The sequence below is a fragment of the Peromyscus leucopus genome, chromosome 15 (genome assembly GCF_004664715.2).
Source record: "Peromyscus leucopus breed LL Stock chromosome 15, UCI_PerLeu_2.1, whole genome shotgun sequence".
NCBI classification, from domain to species: domain Eukaryota; kingdom Metazoa; phylum Chordata; class Mammalia; order Rodentia; family Cricetidae; genus Peromyscus; species Peromyscus leucopus.
In genome coordinates this window covers 2,055,408-2,077,786 of record NC_051076.1, presented here as the reverse complement: position 1 = coordinate 2,077,786, position 22,379 = coordinate 2,055,408, and the positions used below count along the sequence as shown (strand labels likewise).

Sequence of the window (22,379 nt, the reverse complement as noted above, 5' to 3'; positions counted from 1 at the left end):
TTTTTCTTTAGCCCTTGCTTCAGCAGGTGGTAGGACAAGCTTCCACCCTGAGGCTTTCTTCCAGATAAATTTTTCAGCAATTGATTCAGTGTGGGTTAAGACACAGGAAATAGGGGGCTGGCGAGATGGCTCAGCAGTTAAGAGCACTGGCTGCTCTTCCAGAGGACCCAGGTTCCATTCCTGGCACCCATAGGACAGCTCAAAACTGTGTGACTCCAGTTGTAGGGGTTGGACAGCATCACATAGACATGCCTGCAGACAAAACAGCAATGTGCACAAAATAAAAAGAAATAAATCATTTTTTAAAAGACACAAAAAATAATCACCCCATGCTTCCTTCTTGCTCCCAAATAATTATGTCTTACTTTTCAGCAGTCTGCTGTGTAAATCCAGCTGCCACCTTGGGGTCTCGACTTGTGCCACAGCAGTGCCCATGTTGTCGGGTGTTACTGAGTAATACCGTGAGGTTTGCTGTAGATTCCATTATTTGGTTTCAAAAGTGTAGCTGGATTTCATTTAATTCAAATGTTCCTACTTCTAGACCCATTTTCAGTCCGTCCTTGAGCTTCACATGCTGTTATTTTTTAACCAAGGAAAGATAACTTCATGCCCCAATTCTGTATCAGTTGAAAAGTTTATCCAAATGCTCAGTTCTCAGTGCAAAGGAGAGTGCTCCTTCCTGAAGAAAAATAATAGCCAGATTGCCTAAAAAGATAGCCAGGGGACCTTGGCACCCAAATTGGGAAGAGAGAAAAGGATCATATGTGAAGGCTTGGAACATGTTCAAGAAAAGAATTTAAAAGGAGTATAGCATTCTTGGAATGGCTTCCAGGGAGGCTTACCAAGGACAGTCCTTAGGTTCAGCCTTTCCGTTTGCTCCTTTCACACTCAGGGAAGACTACAGAGGCTGTGCTGTAGCACTTGCCAGGCAGTTGGTGATAGGGCCAGATGAAGTCAGTGCTGGGTCATTTTTAGTAATTTGCAGTGAACCTTTTCTTTGCCATAAGGATGCTCTCTCTGGAACTGGCACCATCATCCAGCCATTTGGGGATAAATGTGGAATGTTTGAGAAGATAGCTCTGAAATACGGTGTGATGGGCATTTCTGCTTTTACAATAAAGGGGGGAAAAGCATATAATAGAGCCCCACATTTGACTCCCTTACACACCACACAGCTGTATAGAACATTTCCTATGACCTAAGCAGAAATATAGAAAAGCCAGTCTGGAAGATAGTATAATTTAATGGTTGTGTTTCTACTGCCAAATTAAAGCTAAAAGACATGGCATAATTCAGGTCAGGTTCACCAGACAGAACTCCTTTCTCTGTCTTTGTTTTATTAATGTTTTTTCATCTTTTTAAAAACTGTCCTTTCATCTTCCCTAAATTTCTACCATCTGTAATTCCTGCTGTGGTGTTAGGGCTCTTGTGAATAAGTTAAAACTTCAGAAAGCACTGGTTTAAGAGTTTCTACTAGTACTTTGCCATCATAGTCCAAACCTCTCTCAAATTGCTGTGGCTGTGTAACAGAAGACATGGGAAGATCGTATTAATCTACATGCTACTTAAAAACTCATGAGTCAGATCAGCACCTTGCATTGACCTCTGTTCTGCGGACATTTGGCTACTGGTTTCATAGTAATTACATCATTAGGCTAGCATGGACTTCCTTGCTTCCTTCAGTCTTTTGTATTATTAGTTTAGAAATAAGCCTTGGGTGTTAAAGAACTTGAGCATTAAGATTTTTGGTGACTAGAAACTGGTCTGGGGGACCACATCTCCATCATACCAAGTGTCATAGGTAAGGAAGGAACAGTGGTAGAAAAGCTGGGGCAGTTTCTGCTAATTGCCAGAAAGAACCTGTTTCTCTTAAGCCAGAGTGAGGGAGGAAAAAACAGCTGGGTTTAAGGGCGTACCAGCAGGTTGGAGCAGGCTGATTATCTTACTGAGTAGTTTGGACTTTGTTCTTCATTACTGTGGGGAGACTGAGTGGAAATTTAAGGTGCCCTGAATGCTGCTTTAACATGCTGGATTTGGTGTTTGGGACTATAATGTGAATCTGGAAGTAAGGAGATGAGTTAGGAAGGGGTGTGGTGGTCCGAGCCAGAGATGACTGTGCAGTCTGTGCTAGGTCTGTTGGTGTTTATTAGAGATGAACAGAGTCACTAGACCTTAGATTTTAAAGGAGGAAGAGCATGTTGGGATTTCTTGGCATTGATAATAATCAAGGTACCTTAGTCTTTAAAAGAAAAAAAAAAAAGGAAAGTCAAAAACAGGAGCTTGAGATGGAAGTGAGTGGGAAGTAGGGGAGCTAAGGCAATAAGTATCATTTTTGGTGAAAATTCATTCCGTCTTGTTTGGTAATCAAAAGACATTGGTTGATTAGATAGTCTATATTTAAAAATAAAGATGAGAGCTGGGCAGCGGTGGCGCCCACCTTTAATTCCAGCACTCGGAAGGCAGAGCCAGGTGGATCTTTGTGAGTTCAAGGCTAGCCTGGTCTACAGAGCGAGATCCAGGACAAGCACCAAAACTACACAGAGAAACCCTGTCGGGGGGGGGGGGGGCGACTAAAGAAACAAATAAATAAATAGATAGATAAAGTGAAATAAAGGTGAGAAGCTGGGTATGTTGGTGGACACCTTTATTCCCAGCACTCCGAGGCAGAGGCAGGTGGATCTCTGTGAGTTCAAGGCCAGCCTGGTCTACAAAGTGAGTTCCAGGACAGGCAGAGCTACAGGAATTAGAGACCCTGGGGGTGGGGGAGTGGGCAGGAGAGGCAGGGGAGAGGAGAGGAGAGGAAAGGAGGAGAGGAGAGGAGAGGAGAGAAAGAAAATATGAATCTAAGGCAGATAGGTTTGTTTAATATACCATGCCTGGTCCTTTATAGGATGGAAATTATGGATGTTGTTGATGTTTTAAGGAAAATTGAAATTAGAAAAAAAAAATGGTTTGAATAGAGTTCTTAAACTTTTGCTTGTATTTTTATAGACTTCCTTTATTCAATAACCTCTATAAATTGCCCTTAATATGGCTATCATAGGACATAGATAATATGAAAATCAAATTTGACTTTAGCCTGAAATTCAGAACTTCCGTTGTTTCTGTCATTAGTGACTACTGAAATTAAGTAATTCTGTATAACATACCTGGGTTAACATTTTAAGTGTCATTCTTAAATACCCTAATTTCTGAAGGCTGAAGGCCCTGAATATGTCAGCACTACTTCCAGATTACCCCTCACTGTTTTGGTGGGTTATTTTGTTTTGGGCTCTGGGAGTAGAATTAAGTACTTACTTGCTGTACCATTGAGATGTACCCCATGGAAACACTTACACACAGGGAAAAGAGAGGGGATAGGGGAGTGGAGGGCGGGGAGAGGAGAGGAGAGAATATGTGTTGATTCCTTAATTGCTTGTCTCTGAGCATTAAACACTGTGATGAACAGATTCAGTGTTCTTGATTAATGGAGGTAACCTTGGCTTGGGGACTATTAGTCAACAGGGTGTAACACCATGCTTGAACTTTTTCTTGTAAGATTTGCCTTGAGCAGGGATTTTCAACCTTCCTAATGATGTGACCCTTTAATATAATTTCTCATGTTGTGGTGATCCCCCAACCATAGAATTATTTCATTGCTGCTTTATAACTGTAACTTTGCTACTGTTACGAATCATAATGTAAATATCTGTGTTTTCTGATGGTCTTAGGTGACCCCAAAGGGGTATCAACCCACAGGTTGAGAACTACTGGCCTAGATATTTTAATATTCTTAACTGGGTACCTAACTGTTAGTGTATCTTTAAAGTTTTTATTATATCTATTTATTTATTGTATGTTTGTCTGTGGATATGAGTGATCAGGGCACACTTGCAGAGATCAGGGGACATTGTGTGAGTCACTTCTCTCCTTCCACCATAAGGGTGCTAGGGATCAAATCTAGGCTGTCAGACTTGGTGGCAAGTACCTTTACCCAATGGGCCATCTCAGTGGCCTGTGTGTATCTTTAAGTAATAGTATCATTGCTTCTGGTTCCATGTGAGAAACCGTGCTGCCTGAAGGGATCGGGAGAGGTACCCATGTTATAAAAACTCAGTTGTATTTTTTTTCCTGTAATGAAAGATTAAGAGAGAGGAACAACAGGTACAACTACCAATTTTTTTTTTACCAGATTTTTTTTTTCATTCTGTAAACATTTTTATTCATCTTCTGACCTACCTAGACATAGAATGAGTTACTAAAGATATGAAACTAAGTAGGACATGGATAGCCCTTGCCATCACTAAAGTGGTTGTCATGTATAGAAGTAAACATGTGGACGGACACACACACACACACACACACACACTCGCCTGTGTTAAAGGGGAACTATCAAAAGGGAGAAAGTATATGTATGGAGATGAGTGGTGTCTTCACTTGTCATCTGCTGAGCATACTGTCTTTACCACACCCTTGAAAGTGTACCTGACCAGGTGTCCTATTTCCAAACATCTCCATCTTTATCTTCCCACAATCAAGGCAGTCTGGGAAGATTGGCTCTCCGTCCAGCTGACCATATCTCTATATTAAAAACAGTCGTAGGATTTTCCTCCCTCTCTTCTCTTTCCTCTGCTGTCCATTCTCTGCTTAGACCGTCCCTGCATGTCTTTGCAGGTCCCAGCTCTCCTGCCTATTCACTCTCTCTAGGTGAGTCCATTTAGTTCTGAGGATTTAAATAGCAGCTATATACTAATAAATTGCAAATCTCCAGATCACACCTTTTTAAAGTGGCTGTAGTGGTATATGGCTATAATCCCAGCACACAAGAAGAGAGGCAAGAGGATCAACACAAACTTGACTCCAACCTTGTCTACATAGCAAGTTGCCTAGCTCAAAACTAACTATAACAACAAAACAACAACAAAAAACTTTATTGGCCACGAACGATGTTACACGCCTTTAACTCCAGCACTCAGGAGGCAGAGGCAGGCGGATCTCGATGAGTTTGAGGTCAGCCTAGTCTGCAACATAGTGAGTACCAGGACTGCCAGGGCTACATTGTGAGAATCTGTCTTCAAAAACAAACACAATAACAAAGAAAAAAGCAACGCTCTATTCAGCTTTAGGCATTTTATTCATCAACATTTAATAGACACTTAAAATTTGTAATCAAATACAGCTCTTCTACTGCTTGACAGTTCGATCATCCACATAACTAATTTTAGTGATTTCACTACTCACCATCTTCCCTCTGACTTGATTTCACTTTTTGATCTGGTACCACCTGAATGAACCCCATTTCAGGTAATGACCACATTTTCCAGTTGTCTAGAACTTAACTCATAGCCCTTGATTTGTCTCTTCTTTTGGTATGTTTGATCTATCATCAAGTCCTGTCAGTCTTAAAATATCTGGAATCTGACCCCAGCCATTACCACCATTCCAGTGCTAGCCCCACCACCACTCTTCAGGACCATATTCCTGGACTGGCAGCTGGCCTCTGGGCTTCCGCTATTCTCCCCATGGTCTGTTAGACCAGCCTCCAGAGTGGTCTTTAAAAACACAGAATATGATCGCAAACTGTCCTGGTGTCAGCTCCTATAATGGCTCCCTTTGTGACTTAGCTGCTACAGATATTTTAACCTTGTTCTGTTTTACTACTTCTATTCCAACAATCATGATTCCTAGGGAAAGGCTCTATTATTATTATTATATTAAAGGTTATATTTGGCATTAAGCTTATTATACAGTTATAAAGCCAATTCGGTTCCTGTGGGGAAATGATGGGATTATGCTTCAAGTGTTGGAGAAGTCTGGGTCACAGTAACTTTTTGGCTGGTTTTCCAGGTTAGACTCTTGTCTTCCATGTTCACTTAAGAGCTGTTTCAAATCCTAAGATTTAAGACAATGTATTTTTTAAATTTGGCCTGCAGTAAATACAGTTTTTCAAAAGCTCTATTTCAAAACAAGGACTGCATTATATAGATTTTTTTGGGGGGGTGTCCTCTTGAGTTTTAGTTATTTCACTCTTTGGGGGGGGTAATTTAGGTATAATAGCTAAAGAAATTACTACTTTAAATACTGTGTAATCTTGGTTCTCCCAAATCTGTAAAAAGAGGGTTTCTCTTCCTTCCCATCTGAGGTTGGACTGACTCACTAGACAGAACAGTAGATTGGATTTGTGAAGCTTAGTGACTCTAACATCTCTTGAGGATTTGAGGCAAAGAAGGGTGTGTGTGACTTTTTTATTCAGCTCCCAAGAAACCTGAGCTTTGCTTCTGTCTGTCCCCTGCAGGTCATGTCAGAACCCAGCGTTACCCAAAAAGACTATTGTCACTTAGTATAGTTTTGTAGTAAATGATAGAGTTCTTTTATGGCTCTGATGTATTTTGAGTACTTGGAACTATATGGACATACATATCTTTGGTCATAGATCTTGTTGTAGCTTCAGCTTGAAATGGTGACAGGAAGAGTTACCTGACTCCTAGTGTTTCAGTGTTGTCTACACCAGTGTTTCTTAAACCTTCTTCACTCATGACCCCTTTTTGTCCAAAAACCTTTTTACATGCCCCTAGTTTATAAATATTAAATTAGATATATAAATCGAACATTGATGATAAATTATACAGAAATCTACCTTTTTGTTTTAAGACAGTTCTTTTGTATATATAATTAAATTTATTAAAACAAAATTATTTGTATTTATTAATGTATGATTGGATGCTTGTTTTTACACAAAGAATTAAAATTTTAACAGAATCTTTGATACTGCAGGATGTAAACATCTTCAAAGTTTTTTAGAGTTGGTCAGTATTTTTAGTTTAAAATTGTCAGTGCTAAGAGCACATAGTATAAAATGATAGCAGTATGTTACAGCCATTTTAGAAATTGTTGGAAAATCCTAACCTAATCCCAAGTCAAGAGTCTTTGCTTTCTGTAACTAAACGTTTCCATCTCAGTAAGACCAGAACACTTTTTTTTTTTTTTGCTGTAGTATATACACCAAAAAGCACTACAGTTCCTAGCATACAGCACTTTTGAATATGAGCTGAGATATTTCAAGTAGTGTCCATTGACATTGTGTAAAGTGACAGCATGCACAATGCATAAATGTATCTGTCATGTGTTCAGAGCCCAAGCTGCCATGCAGTCATGTATTCCAACACAGTGAGTTTGATTTTCATAAATGAAAATAATTTTTGTCATTGAACGATCAGAAACTTTTACTATTGAAGATTTTTGCACCCCTCCCCTACATTCAATTACACAACCCCATATAAGAGATCATGACCCAGGTTTTAAGAAGCCAGGGTCTATTTCTGTTCTGTTTTGTAAGTTGTGTACAGGCTTGGATTAAGGGATAAATTCAGTGGAACTGCTAAGAGATTAAGAGATTCTTTTGACTAGTAACATCAAGTCATTTTCCTTGCTGTTTCCAATCTGCCCTTGTGCTTCTTGGCTGGATGTAGACATCAAATCGCTATCTTGCTTATTGCTCAGATGATGCTCAGTTAAACCCTAGAGCAGTGGTTCTCAACCTGTGGGTCTCAACCCCTTTGCACACCTCTGTCTACAAAAATATTTACATTAAATTCATAACAGCAAAATTACAGTTATGAAGTAGCAACTAAAATTTATGGTTGGGGGGATCACAACAACATGAGGAAACTGTTTTAAAGGGTCACGGCATTAGGAAAGTTGAGAATCACTGCCCTAGAGTTACTTGATTTTTTTAAAAGAGCTACGTGCTGCAAATATTTAATTAAAGCTAAAGAGCAAAGAATGAAGCTCCATCAAAACCCATTCCTAAATGGAACTGAATGAAAAAGGAAAAGGAAACGAACATGACTGCACCTAGGTGTGGTGGAGGAGAAAGTTTATTACAGATATATGGGAGAGCATAGCCAGAGGCAGAGACATCTGAGAGAGTCCAGAGTGGCCATGACCCTGAGCCATATAGAGGGGGGAGAGAACCAGCTGCAGCAGCCTGGATGCCCAAAGATACAAGAAAGAGCAACCAAAATGTTTGTTATATGAGGAAGGGCAGCCCAGCCCCCTGGGCTAGAGAGTAGTTCAGGGTAGGAGCAGTGGGGCAGGGGCATGCTAGCTAGGAGGGCCTGTTAACAGACAGAGTCTGAGGGATGCTGGGAGAACATGGCAGCCAGAGTCTGCTTTGATATGTTAAATAGGCACCTGGGCCCTTTGTCCTGGGTTTGAAACTTAACAGGAATGTGTTTAGTGAATTAAGCATTATTGTAAAGCATGCTGTATATCATATTGGGCCACCTAGAATTATCTTTTGAAATTGACTTACACTTTATATTTTATTTATTTGTTTATTATTTTTAGACAGTGTTCTCTGTATAGATCTGCTGTCCTGGAACTCGCTGTGTAGACCAGGCTGGCCTCAAACTCAGAGATCCACCTGCCTCTGCCTCCTAAGGGCTGTGATTAAAGGCATGTGGCTGCACCACCACCACCACCACCTGGCTTTATATTTTATTTTAAATATGTGATGATTTGAGCATTATTCCTTTTTGTGTGTGTGTGTGTGTGTGTGTGTGTGTGTGTGTGTGTGTGTGTGTGTATGTGTGTATGCAGACACCCACACAAATCTCCCATGCAGGCATGTAAGAAGACCAGAGTTTGATATCAGATGTCTTCCTTAGTCGCTTTTCTATTTTATTTATTTATTTGGAGGCAAAAGTGCTTGCTAAACCTGGAGCTCAAGGTTGCAGTTCATCAGGCTAGCCAGTCAGGCCCTGAGATCAGCTGTCTCAGTCTCCAGTGCTGGGGTTACAGGCATGTACGACCATGCCTGGCTTTTTTGTGGGTGGTGGGTATCTGAATTCAGGCCCACATGTGTGCACAGTAAACACTTTACCCACTGAGCCATCTGCCCAGCCCTGAACATAGCTCTTTTAATAGTAACTAGGCAAAAAACCAAACAAGCAAACAAAAAAAAATCCCACTGGAACAAAAAAACTAACATGTTTGAAATATCTGCTTAGAGTACCTTTTTTGTTTTTGTTTGTTTGTTTTTTTGTTTTATGAGCCAGGGTTTCTCTGTGTGTAGCTCTGGCTGTCCTGGAACTCCCTTTGTAGACTAGGCTGGCCTCGAACTCTAGGAGGTCCGTCTGCCTCTGCAGGGATTAAAGACCTGTGCCACCACCACCCAGCCAAGCAGCATTTACTTTAGAACTTCAATTCCTGATAGCAAGCCTAGTTTGGAATGGTCATGTTAATAAGTATGTGTATGTCTGTAAAATTCACTTTGCTTTAGCAGACAGTGGGGTTATGGGACGTATTCTGAGAGTGCTAACTTAGAGGTACAGAGGAAGGCCTTTATTTGGTTGCCAGATAATAAATGCCTGAAATGGGCCATGAACCTCCAACGGAGACTAAAAGCTTAATTTGAGGGAGTCCAGGGCAGAGTGACTGGAGTGGCTGACTGCTGGCCTTGGAGCCACCTCATCATTTTCTCTGGTGACTGATACTCCAGCTATCAACACACCTTATCATTCCACCTTGGGTTCTACAGGTTCACCAGTTCCTGTTGGCTTCAAATGCCAGTCATACTAATTGAGTCATTTATCATGACTTCCAGAGTATTCTAAAGCATCCCCTTGGAACTGTTTTCAAAGCCATTTTCCCAGCCTTCCCCTACCCTAATCCATCTCCCTTCCCATGTTTTAAAAGCTGCCTTCCTTAACAAAAAAAAAAAAAAAAAAAATACTTATTTCAACAACTCCCTTTCTTCTTTCCTTTTTTTCAGATCACTTTCTTACTCAGGAAAGTGCTAGCCTCTAATTGTTATCACCTTGAAGACAGGCTCAGGCGGCATCAGAGAGGGAGTAAGGAGGGGGTGGAATAAGGTTATTCAACAGAGTGATACATTTTTTGAGCAGAGTCCTTGAAGTTTGACATTTAAGTTGTCTTACCTACTCTGTGGCAGACAGGAACTAAACACAAAGACACATCAAGGACAGGAGAGCACAGGCAGGAGTCACGGCTCTAGTTTCTGTCCTTCCTTCTGTTCTGTACAGAAGACCTACCATCTGCCCACTGAGTGGCCATCCTTTAAAAAAAAAAAAAAAAAACTTTTCCCTTGAGCATGTTTTTCTAATCAGCTACTCAAGATCTACCCTTCCCATAGTCCCTTTGGCTTTTCTAGTATCTGTTCTAAGTCATATGCTCTACTTCCTTAGAATTCTGACTCTGTTTCCTGGTAAACTTAAAACTTAGTGCTTGGTCATTCTCAGGTTTCTCCCTCCAAAAATGTGAACTCTGGCATGGAGAGTTAGGCCCCCATGCTCTCATATCTCCCACAGCAGATGTGTGTGGATGAGAAAAGTAGGATGAAATAAGACGCTAAGTCCTAGGTTCTGTTACCAGCTGAGTTATTAATGGAACACAGGACCAGGAATGGAGGAGAGGACATCAGCTGTGATTTCTGGGTCTTCTGTATTTGGAATTCTGTGATTCTGATTGCAAGTAATTGACTAACAGAATATGATGTGGGAGAGTGAGAAGAACTTGTAAGTTAATTCTGGGGTTGTGAGTCTCGAGAGCTAAGAAGCCATTGCCAGAAAAGTAGGAGGGTTGCCAGCTTGGTCACAGAGTTATGTTAGTGCTTGTCAGTAGTGAATGCTTGCTACCACTGGGTCTCTAATGACTGTCCTGTAGGCAGTAATAAGCAGCCATCTTCTGGAAGACAGCTGAGGAATGGAAAAGAGATCCAGTTGTCATGGTACAAGTGTAGCAGGCCTGCAGGGTGGGGCTGATCTAGAATGAGGAAATGGCAGGTTCTAGCTTTTGAAATAAGGGCTGGTATCTCTTAGCACAAGAAGAGGGAATATGCAGTGGAGAAGTCAGCAGTTTGAAAGTAGTTTGCATTTAAATGGCACAGAGCAGTTGATGAACTTGATGGAGAATTTCAGCTGCAGCAAGTGAGTCAGGAGTGCAAGCTGACCCTGATCCGCCTCCAAGGGAATGTTGAGTGCTGTAATTAGGGGAGTCCAGAAGGCAGGAGTGACGGAAATGCTGAGGACTCCGAACATACTATGGAGGGCCACCCTAATTCCACACAGAGGGGCTCCACAGGCTCTGTGCTCATGGTTTATTTACTTCAGGAAGTGTAAGTTTAGCCATGGAAGAGAGTTTGGGGTGAGATTATCCCATGAAAGAAAAGTAGTCCATACTTTTCTGTTTTCATGAGAGCCTGTGAATTAGAATGAGTCATCATTGACTTTTTTTCTTCCAAATCAACAATTATCTTTTAATCTTTCTTTTTTTTTAAAGAATCTTACTTTTCCTATACCAAGAAGTAAATTTGTCACCTGGAAGCTTTATGATTCTTTCCCTAAGTCTGAAATTAAATATCACCTTATGGGGTAGAACTGAAATACCATTCTAGTGTAATGTTTCCCTAGGACATTATCCATTTTTATAAATAATAACACCACTTTATTTTATATTCTGATCTTCCCATCGTTACAGAAAACCCATTCTTTCTACCCTCTTTACTTTGTTAAAAGCCTGATAAACTCCAGTCTGCAAAGGCCTTGGGAATAACAGAAGGGTGTGTGCTGTGCTGAGCGGGGACCCAGGGGTGGGAGGGTGGAGTGAGGGGCACGTAGATGCTTCTCTTTTTATTTCAGGCAGAAATGAGACAGACAGCACTTGTTATTTTTGTTCATTGGGTTTAAATATCAGGGAATGAAAGGTACTTAACAAGCTGATGTGTTCCTATTAATAATATTCAAGTCTATAATTTCCCTGTGACTCTCTTAATAATTCGGAAAGCCTTCCCTTGAAAAATAGACTGGGGATCCCTGGAAATGGTGGCAAATATTTGCCAATACAGCTATTCCTCCAAATGTACAGCTCTGTGATAAAATGTTAGTTACCAAAATAAATAAAAAAATTTTTAAAATCGCCAAAGCAGTTCTCAAGAAAATATACTCTCCTAGTGAGGATTCTGTGAGTGAATTGGCAGCCTTTTTGACTCTTAAGTAAAAACTAGTCTCTGACAAAATGGAGAGAGGGATGGAGAACTACAGTTGATTCCTGGATATTTAAAATTTTACATTTGTGTTGTTATGTTGTGTATGTTATGACATTCTGTTGTGTTCTTTTCAAAGTTCCTCCAATTATCCTTTCCCTTTTCCCTCTCCTATCAAAAATGGGAAACTAAGAATTTTTTTATGAAGATTGAATTAGTATATTTTTTTCTTGCAAATCATGTCAATCAGCTTGCAATCATGATTGCTATACGGCCAAAATGTACTTTTTGGTTACAGAAAAACCAAAAGGCAAAGGACCTCCCCTTTACATTTCTTACACTATGTAAGAAATGTAAGCAGCTCATCAATACTTCTTAATGTAATTACTGTCAGCATGTAATAAAAAGGATTTCTTTCATATTGTGAGATGAAGAAAACACATAGATTTGAGGTTTAATTATTTAGTTCTGTGTCATAGTAACTAAAGTTTACTTTCTTTTTTTATAGAATTTAATTCCTTTTCGACCTTCAATTCAGTTCCAGGGACTCCAAGGGGTGAGTACTATCAATTCAGGAAAAACAATCTAATTGTCGTATTTCCATAAAGCTTTAAAATTTTGCTTTCACTTTTACTGTCAATATAATCAATCACACGTTTTGTGAGCTTCATGACTAAATGAGTTCTGTCGTGGTAGAAAGCAATTCAGCGCCAGTTACAGAGTTTCTTGCATTTGAACCTTTTCATTGAGGATTAAATATCACGATTTTATGGAAATATATTGTATTTACCACAACTAAACAAAGAATTTCATGCAAGTTAGTACTACAGTGTGGTAGCCCACACAGAGGTTTCCTAGTGAGATCTGAGCTTGCTGTACCCAGCAGGACTACATAAGAGGATGATTGGACCATGGGCCTAGGTACCACGTGTTTGGTAGGGTCTACACTTGGCTGTATCTAGCAAGGGGGAGGTCCTTTGCCTCGCCCCTTGGCATTATTATAAAAAGCCCTTTTGAATAAAGTTCTGGGCTGGTGGATATTGACCCAGGCCCTCCCGAAGCTACCCTGTGTTTCTGTCTTTCCTCTCGCCATCTAGGTCTCTTAGTCTATCTGATAATTCCTCATTCCTCTCTCCTCCACCTAAGAACCCTTCAATAGGTAGGAGCAGGTTGGAGCTGGACTCCCACACTACATACATAAAATGTAGCTGTGTGCTTAATCTCTTAATTTTACACGGTAGGGAATTAAATGTATAAGTAGAGAATGAGCTTTGCTATACATAAGTAGTCAGTTTTGTATGTCTGTTTTATTCTACACTCAGAATGTAGCTTGGAGGTGGTATGTACCAAAGCCAATGAGCATAATATATAACTTTTAATTAAGTGGACCTGTGAATTTTGTGTTTTTAATAGGTATAGCATTGGCGTTACTTTTTTTTTTAGATTTATTACTTTTATTTTACGTGTATAAATGTTTTACTTGTGTGTATATATGTGCATCATATGCACGCTTGGTGCACTTGGAGGTGAGAAGAGGGTGGCTGGAGTTATGGATGGTTGTGAGACACCATGTAAGTAAATGCCTAGAATGGAACCTGGGTTCTCTTCAGAAGCAGCAAGCCATCTCTTCAGTCCTAGTATTATTTTTTAATTACTGCTATTGATATTTAACATTAACAAACTAAATAGATGTTTAGTTTGCTTCCTTGCTTGAATTAATAAGTATTTTTATTCCTATGTGCTAGCTATAGCTTGGCCATTTGGATTACCTATAAGTGGACTTTCGGGCTTCCAGAGAAAAGATGAGCTCAAGGAGGAGGGTCATGAGCTTGATCACTGTAAATCTACTTAATTGTGATGTTTTGTAACATCAGAAATATGAAAATGTGCCTGTATAAATAAATGCAGTCTTTCCATACATTAGAATTTGAAAATCTTTGGAGCCCGATTAATTATACCATTCAGTGGACTAAGAGTCCAGTATTTCTGATTCTTTTGTGTAATGCTAACTTGAAGGAGATGTTTGTGTGGATGTCAGCTTTACAATGAAGTCCTTTTTCCCTCTTAGTAACTAAGTGTTCATGGATAGGATCCTATTGAAACAAGCATTCTTCTGAATCTGTTGTATAGCCTTCTAGGTGGTGATTACTTACTGTATGCTGATTCTATACTTGAGGGGTTCAGTTGCTTTTTTTTAAGGCTTCTGGAGTTTTCTGCACATTTTAATGGCATCAGTAATATTTGGAGGAAAGCTCCAATGGCAGGCCTGAGTCCTAGAGTCCTGGGGAGCTCTGGGCTCTCAGGAAACGGGGCAGCAACACATCAGGCAAGAACCATAAGGTCTGAGCTGTGCTTCTCAGAGCTGGCAGGGCCACTGCTGTTCTGGGGCTGCCACATCTCCTAATTTTCTCTTTAACGTGGTTGAGATCTCAGGCTAAGAAACTGCAAATTAAGGACATTTTCTTAGGAAGCACCAAGTTAGACTCAATGGCCAAATGATAGGGAATAAATACTTGGGGTTACCAAACTCTGATTCTGATTCTGACGTGCAGTCTCCACAGAGGCATGGGTTTCTGAAGTCTACTCCTTACTCTCGTAGGTCCTGGGTACCACAATGCAACTCACAGTTGAGACATTGGGCTTTCTTTTCTGAATACCTTACCTCTCTGCACAGCTATCCTTGAGCCCATGTGTCCAGCCCTCTCCCCAGTACTTACCTTTCCTTTCTACCACTGTATCTCTTGCCCGAATATAGTTTGCCACCAAAGGTAATTTAGTTATAAAATGACAGATTAACAGGTAAGCTTTGAGCCCAAATAAATTGGAATTCTTTGTGTAGTAAAGGAGGCTTGGATACACTGTAGACTGAAAGAGTGGAATGCTTGGCTCTACCTTGCTTGCTCTCTGTCTATCTCATCAGTGCCCTGGCCCTTTTATTATTCTCCTGGGAACAAAATTATGGACTCAGCATTGTTTTAGAGCCTGCAGCTGCATTCCATCTGCCCTTCCCCCTTCCCTTTGCAGAGCTCTCCCTAGCCCGTTGGGACTTAGTAAAAACAAAGACTCATTACAGGGGAGAGAGTGGGTTGGCACAGCCCACAGGGAATACGCAGAGCCATAACTGTGAGGGTCTTCTATACAGTGCTCCTCTGTTTTTCTTTAGAGCCATGACAAGTTAACATTGCCTGTGCTGATTGCTTTTAAAACCCTTCAGAAGTATGCTTACAGAGTTTTCCTGTTTGGAAAATGTTTAGGGTTTTAAATTGGAAGGTTTAAATTTAGAATTCCCCCAAAAGATACTGTTCCTTAGTAAGAGATATTGTCTTTTTATATCAAATGCAATTGGAAATGTACCTTAACTCCATGATAGTGCCATATGTAAGCAAATTGGAAGTGTAACTGAAGCATTGTTAAGTATCCTTTTAAAAGTGAGCATATTGTGTTACAGATATTTCCTGTTTGCCTGATGAGATTCATGCTAAGTTTGCATGGTTATGCTATTCTCATTGCTAATTATAGGATTTTCCCCCACTTGGGTAATGTCTATAGGTCAGAATTTAGGGCTTGGCAGATTAGCTTTTAAGCCTATTTGCTTTTCCGTTTGAACATGTTCTGTTAGGTTGATGTTAACTTCTACATAAATACAGACTGAAACATGAAAGTATGGCAGTATACTGTAAGAGTGGAATTCTGAGTCATTGATTATTTGAGTTTCACCTCTAGAGCTGGGCAGGAGTTTTCTTAGCAGAAAATGAAAACTATGTCTTTCAGAGTCATCTCAGCTTTTTCCCATAGTGGGAAAGGGCACATAGGAAACTGGATGCTCACTGAAGGTGTTTTCTGTAGGGGAGCAGTTGGTTCTGATTGCTGACCTCATGAATGCTAGGAACTGAGTATGTCAACTAAAAATATCCTCATTTATTCTGGAGTGTGGGTCAGCCAGATAATCTTCTAACTTCAGGGTTACTTGACATCTTTAAATTAGAATATTCAGAGGAAAATGACAACACAGTGTACCAGTTTCTAAAAGCTGCATCTTCAAAGTCAAGCAAGCTTTATGAAGAATAAAGTTAAACAGTGAAAGTGAGGCAGGTGACTTTTCCAAGGATGTCTATTCCAGTGAAGTTTGAAAAACCAATCTGTATAGGTTTGTGGAGACTAGGTGTTTCTAAGAGCACACAGTTGGTAGAGGCTAGCTAAACTGCCGGGTGTGTGTGTGGGGGACGGACGGACGACTCTTCCCACTGTTTTGGAGAGTTCTGAAAGAGTGTATCTGGGAAGTTCACTCAGGGTTTAATAAAGTCAGCTGTTGATAAAATTGACAACAGTTATTTCACAAACTAGGACCTAGTTGACAGGGTAAGTTATTAATTACTCTGCTTGCTTATTGGTTTTATGGTATTTTTTAGTTTTGTTGGTTTGTTTTTTTTGGTTTGGCTTTCTCAGATGTGGCCTGTCTGTGTTGCTCAGGCTAGCCTGGAACTTTCAATGTGGGCCAGACTGACCTTAAACTTGAAAGAGTCAAAGCTCCAACCTCTCCCTGCCAATGCTGGAATTATAGGCATTCAGTTACCTGCTCAGCTGACACTCTTATTTTGTGAGCTCTCCCCATATTTCCTAGGCTCGCATGGACCTTGAGATCCTTTGTTTTGGCTTCCCAAACACTAAGATTACAGACATGTGCTGGCATGCCCAAGCTTTGCATTGCTATGAACAAGTTAGATAAGACATGGTCTTCACTCTTACAGAATTTCTAGCTGACAAATACATGCAGACTAACATTTAGGAAAGAATTAATAATAAAGAATTTGGCTAGAACCCTCACACAGCACTTCTATAGAACTATTCTGTAGGGACTATCAATAACAAGGCTTTGTGTGTGTTTCTCACTGCTGTGAATCAACATTTTAATCAAAAGTTTTTGTGACTTCAAAAATGGTATATATTAGCTATGCATGATGCTGTATACCTGTAATGCCAGCATTTGGGATGCTGAGGCAGGAAAATTTAGAGTTCAAGGTCAGCATGGTATTGTATTTAAAAAGAAAAAGGAGCCAGGCGGTGGTGGCACATGCCTTTAATCCCAACACTCAGGAGGCAGAGCTAGGCAGCCTCGAAATCTCTCTGAGTTCAAGGCCAGCCTGGTCTACAGTGCAAGATCCAGGACAGACACTAAAACTGAACAAAGAAACCCTGTCTCAAAAAAACAGAAAAAGAAAAGAAAAAAGAAAAAGGAAAGTTCTACTTTGGCAATAAATGTATAAAATTCTAAATGCCTAATTAAGAACTGTGTATGCACACAACATTTTACACATACAAATAGATGTGAGAAGTGTGATAACTGGGGTAAAATCTGAAACAGCAAGATTTTCAATAGCAAGTAATGGCCACGTTTGCTGGCAGGTGGTGCCCTTGCAATTGATTTGCTTGTGCCCAAGGACTAATGCCCAGAGAGTGACTACCCCCAAGAAAATGAGAAATAATGTTAACATTGTCACTGTAAAAGATTGTGGAACCCATATTAACTTATTATTTATCATGAGATTGCTAAAGGGCCTTTTTAGTTGCTTACTTTCAGACTGAGCAATTCCAAAGGCTATAACTAATAGTAGTTTTGCATATACAATTTTTAGAAACTATCTTAAGGCTGTTGAAAATAAAAATAAAAATAAAAAAATTCTATATACTATGTATTTTGTATACAGAATGAAACACAGTCACACATCGCTTTTTCAAGACAGAACAAGCCAGCCAAACAAGTTCTAAATGTATGCCTTCCAAAAAGGCACACTGTGACCTCCTGAATCCATTTAACTGGTAGCTTTAACAGCTTGAATAGGGCTATAAATTCTTGCAGTAGAGTCATTAACTGCAAAGGACAGAGGTTTAGATTTTACTTTAAATTTTTTTGTTTAAGCTCTGAATTTAGCATATCATTCAGAAATACTTTGCTAATTATTTATTTTACTTTGTCAGGACTAGGGAGAAAATTGGATCTAAAAGACTAAATTATACAGCATTTGAAATTAGTAGGCAATTTCAACCCACCCTGAATATGCTTCCCGCAGACTGCCCTTCCCTTCCCGACTTGGTACCTGGAAAGCAGCGATAACTATCAGCTTGGAACAAGCAGCAAAGACAAAAATAAATCCCCAGCACTGCCTTTCCTCTTAAATGATATGCCTTCCTCTGGCTTCTTTCCCCCTGCTGTTTCTGGTTTGGCTAGCCCACTAGTTTTGCCAACAATTGTGTCTAGTCCGTCTGCTCAAAAGTTGCTGATTAGGGGTTGATACTCTTTTCTCTGAATGTGACTAATACTAAAAGACTGTTAAAGTTATATTCTCCTACAATGATATTTTGTTTTAACATTTTGAATGTTATAATGGTTAATAGAGACATTTATTTTAATATTTATATTGAATTACAATTCTTTGCATCTTAATTAGTCTAAGGTGCTAGTTAATTATTTAACTTTTATATGCACACAAACATTTTTTTAATCTCATTTAGCTAAGGATATGAGCTGTCCGCAGACACTCATTATCTCCAACAAATGAAATCCTACTCTGAAGCTACTGTAAATTAACCAGCTTCTCTAAGTTTATATTGTCACTCATGTCTGCCCTTCTTTTCTTTCTGGATAAGGACTAGCCTCTGGGATTTCTAAATGAGCAGAGGCAATGAGCTAACTTCAATATCTTTACAGCTTTAGTGGGTATCATTGCAGGCTCTAAGACACAGAGAACCGAGCCAAGCCCTGGCCTCTCAGGAGTTGAGAATGGCAGAAAGTAGGAAGATGACTGTCTGTTTGCAGGACCTCAGGGAACTGTCTGACAGTAGTTTCTGACTATAACTTTGCAGAGACCCCAATAAGGGGTACAGTAAGATAGGTCCCCAAAGCTGAGTGTGGAGGGGAGTGCTCACCCCACTCTACTCTTCACTTTGAGGAGTGACTGGAAATTTTGACTGATTGGAAGGGTCACAGATACTATAAATTGCAAATTCCAGTCTTCACTTAGCAACATCCAGGCACCAGGGTCAACAGTGCAGGTGACAAAGGCAATCAGGACCTTCAGATGCTAGCTCTTACTCCTAGCTGACATGTAATACATTGTTTATGATCAAATTTGTCATTGACAGCTTTGGGGGTTTTGTTAGTTATTTCCCATTAAAAACTAAAATTTGTGCTGTCTTCTGGCTTCTGCAGGCAGGCATCAGGCACACACATGGTACACACCTAAATAAATAAAAGTAGAAAGAATCAGGATCACAGTCCACTGAACTAAAGTTGTTATCTCCCAGTAGGTTACAAGCAGTGTCTTTCAAACACTACAGGAGACCATCATCTAAGTTTTAGTCTAAGAGTCGTGTGGTCAGATTGCATTTGAACGTGCTTTGCCAATAGCTGCCTGACAAGATGACCAGGCTTTGTTTGGGTGATGAGAGAAGAGGTGCATGGGAAAGTCAAGGATAGCTCTGTGTTTATTGCTTGAGTATTTGGTTGGATGGAGACACCTTACTCAAGATTGAAGTGGATGAAACAAGAGGGTGATAAATGTTTGGGTCATGCTGGGTAGGAGCTGTTTCAGTTAGCTCTCCCATAGCTCTACCAGTCTTCCTTTCAAAATGGAGCTCTCTGGTTGCCATCAGCACCAGAAATTTGTACCAAAAGGGTTTTCAAAAAGCAACTTCAAAGTAGGTTTTTTTCTAGTAAAAGGTGGAAGCAGCTTTATAGAGAAGATTCTGAAGTGAAACTGCACTTACAGACTGTTTTTCAGCTGTGGAGAAGACTCCTTTACTTATGAATACTTAAGTGAGCATTGCTACTAAGAACAGCAACAGATGAGAGAGGGCTGTGTCCTAACTCAGTGGTAGAAAACACAACAGCTATGCACATCATTATAGCTCTGCAACATGGCGGTGAAATTGTCAGGTGAGCAGAAGACCACATAGGGTAATGTCATTTTATCAAATGAGTAAAGTCTTGAGTAGCCATTCAGGCAAAAGGTATATTGTGTGGTTTTCATATGATAAAATTATTGAAAAGCAAACACAGTGGTAACTGCAGAAGCCCCAGTACTGGTCACCTTTGGTAGGGAAAGGCAGTGGAGCCTGAGAGGAGGAGACCCGGCCGCTGCCGTGGTGCTGGGACAGGTGTCAAGCTTTGTAAATACAACTTTGTCAGGTTGTATTTATTTATAGAATTAAATATGCAAATTAAAGTTTGCCCTTGCTATTACTAATTTTAAATATAATTACTTATCTTCACGGGTTAAATGTAAAAGAAATCTAGAACATATTTCAATAGATGTCTCCAAAAAGCAATTTGTTAACTATATTTTCTAAATGTACATAAACAAACACAAAAGAAATTTTCCAAGATGTCAGAAAATATAGGTAAAAGGCTGAATATTAAAGGTTTAAAAAAAAAAAGAAGCTGACAAGGAGGATGGAGAAGGCAGGTCTTGAGAACTTATCTGTAGTTAGACACAGCTGACTATTGTGCTACCCAGCTGCTTGATAGAGCTGCCTTGTCATCTATCAGTGGAGAAGCCTCCTTTCTGCTCTCTCCCCAGGCGAAGTTACTAGCATTATCAAAGGTGTGGGAGGAGGTGTGTGCCTTCTGAGTTAAGACTTCAGGGCAGTGGTATTGTGAAGGCTGCTGAGGGGTGGGGTATTCAGTCTGGAAAAGACAGATTAGGGAATAAGCTGCAGCAGTTGGTTGGATTTGCAGAGATGATGTGCTAGGCTAACAAAACTCAATTCAGTAGAAAGTGATTAAGAGTTAAATTGGGTCTGTGCCAGTAGGCTGACAGCTCAGGCCCCTTAGAAGAAGAGCAGTCTGAAATATTTCAAAAGCTGATAGTCCTGTGTTGTGTTGAGGATATATCAGAGTGGAAACAGAAATCATAGCCACATTATGAACATAGTAATACTCGACTAACCACTACTGAGCACTTCTGTACAGCTCAGGTGGATGCTTTTGGTTTTCTCAATCAAGTGTTGGTTATTCACTAAAGTCTGTCTTCAAAGATTAGGAAGGGAGGTCCCGTTTCCATTGGACAGTGAGCAAGTACTAACTTGTCTCGCCACAGCTGTCTGAAAGTTCTGTATTTGGCTATAAAGAAAAACAGTTCTAGGGATACTTGCAGTTTTGTTTCTTGTTTTTCGGGGTAGACTTACAAGTCCAAGGTTGATGTTGGAGAAACATTTTACAGTTGAAGACACTTTTTTTTTTTAAATGCAGCTTTCAAACTATTTAAGCTGATTAAGTCATGAACAGTAAGTTTCATAGTGATAGCCTAGAATCTAATTCATTTTTATTTATCCTTTATTGTTTCTGTTTGAGAAACAAAGTGAATGGATGTTTTAGGACTGTGTAAAGCATAGACAAATGAGACAAGCATGTCTCGACCAGTCAAAAACAATTCTGTTGGATTTCTTCTAGTTTTTTTTTCCATTCTCACACACACATTTTTAAAAGTTGCAGAGCCACCTGGATACAGTGGTGATAGTCTGTAATCCCAGAATTTGGGGTTGATAGCAGGAAGATCAGGAGTTCAAGACCAGCATCAGCTACATAGTGAGTTTGGGACTAGACAGAGCTGCATGAAACCTCATCTTAAAAAACAAAACAACAACAACAAAAAAACTAAATAAATAAAGTTTTAAAATTACATAGACAGTGTATTTATTGATTACTTTTAAAATGTTCTACTTTTAAAACTGTATTAGGAACGCTTTTCTATAGTAAATGTCACATTGAAATAGCTGCCCAACCTTTTGTTGTGTGTATACACTGTCGCCCATTTAGCGATCCTTGTGATTACTTATAAAATAACAGTGTATGGAACATCCTTGGCATTCATTTTGTTTTCATCTCTATTTCCTTAGGATAGATTCAGAGATGTGGAACATGCTAGATCAGAAAGGGTGCTGTTTTTTTTCCCACAGCTTTTCTAAGTGCTCTCAGGAGATGTTTCCCCTGGCCAATATTGAATGCATGCTTGGTTTTTTGTTTTGTTTTGTTTTTGTGTTTTTGTTTTCAAAGTAATCATTTGATAATGTTTAAAAACTACCAGGTGGGCTGGAGATACAACTCAGTGGTTAGAGTACATGCTGCTCTTTCAGAGGACCTAACTTTAGTTCCCAGCACTCATGTCAGATGGCTCCTGACTGCCTGTAACTGTAGGGGATCCAACATCCTCTTCTAGCTTCTGCAGGCACAACACAGAGAGAGATACACACATACATATATATACAAATAAAAGATGTATTTTTTAAATACATCTTTTTTAAAAACTGACAGTGTGACCTGAGTAATAACATCTGACATATGCTAAGTACTGCACAGTGTTTTTAGATCACTCATTCTGATAATGCCAGAAGGAGTGTA

The 22,379-nt window shown here is 39.8% G+C and overlaps 1 protein-coding gene across 1 annotated transcript in view; it reads left to right on the top strand.

Annotated features, from left to right (window-relative positions):
* Ell2 (elongation factor for RNA polymerase II 2) overlaps positions 1–22,379 on the top strand; it is a 64,967-nt gene that overhangs the window by 5,382 nt on the left and 37,206 nt on the right. The window contains exon 2 of the mRNA XM_028894004.2: positions 12,492–12,539. Within this exon, the coding sequence (XP_028749837.1) occupies positions 12,492–12,539 (48 nt within the window). The remainder of the gene's footprint in view (positions 1–12,491; positions 12,540–22,379) is intronic.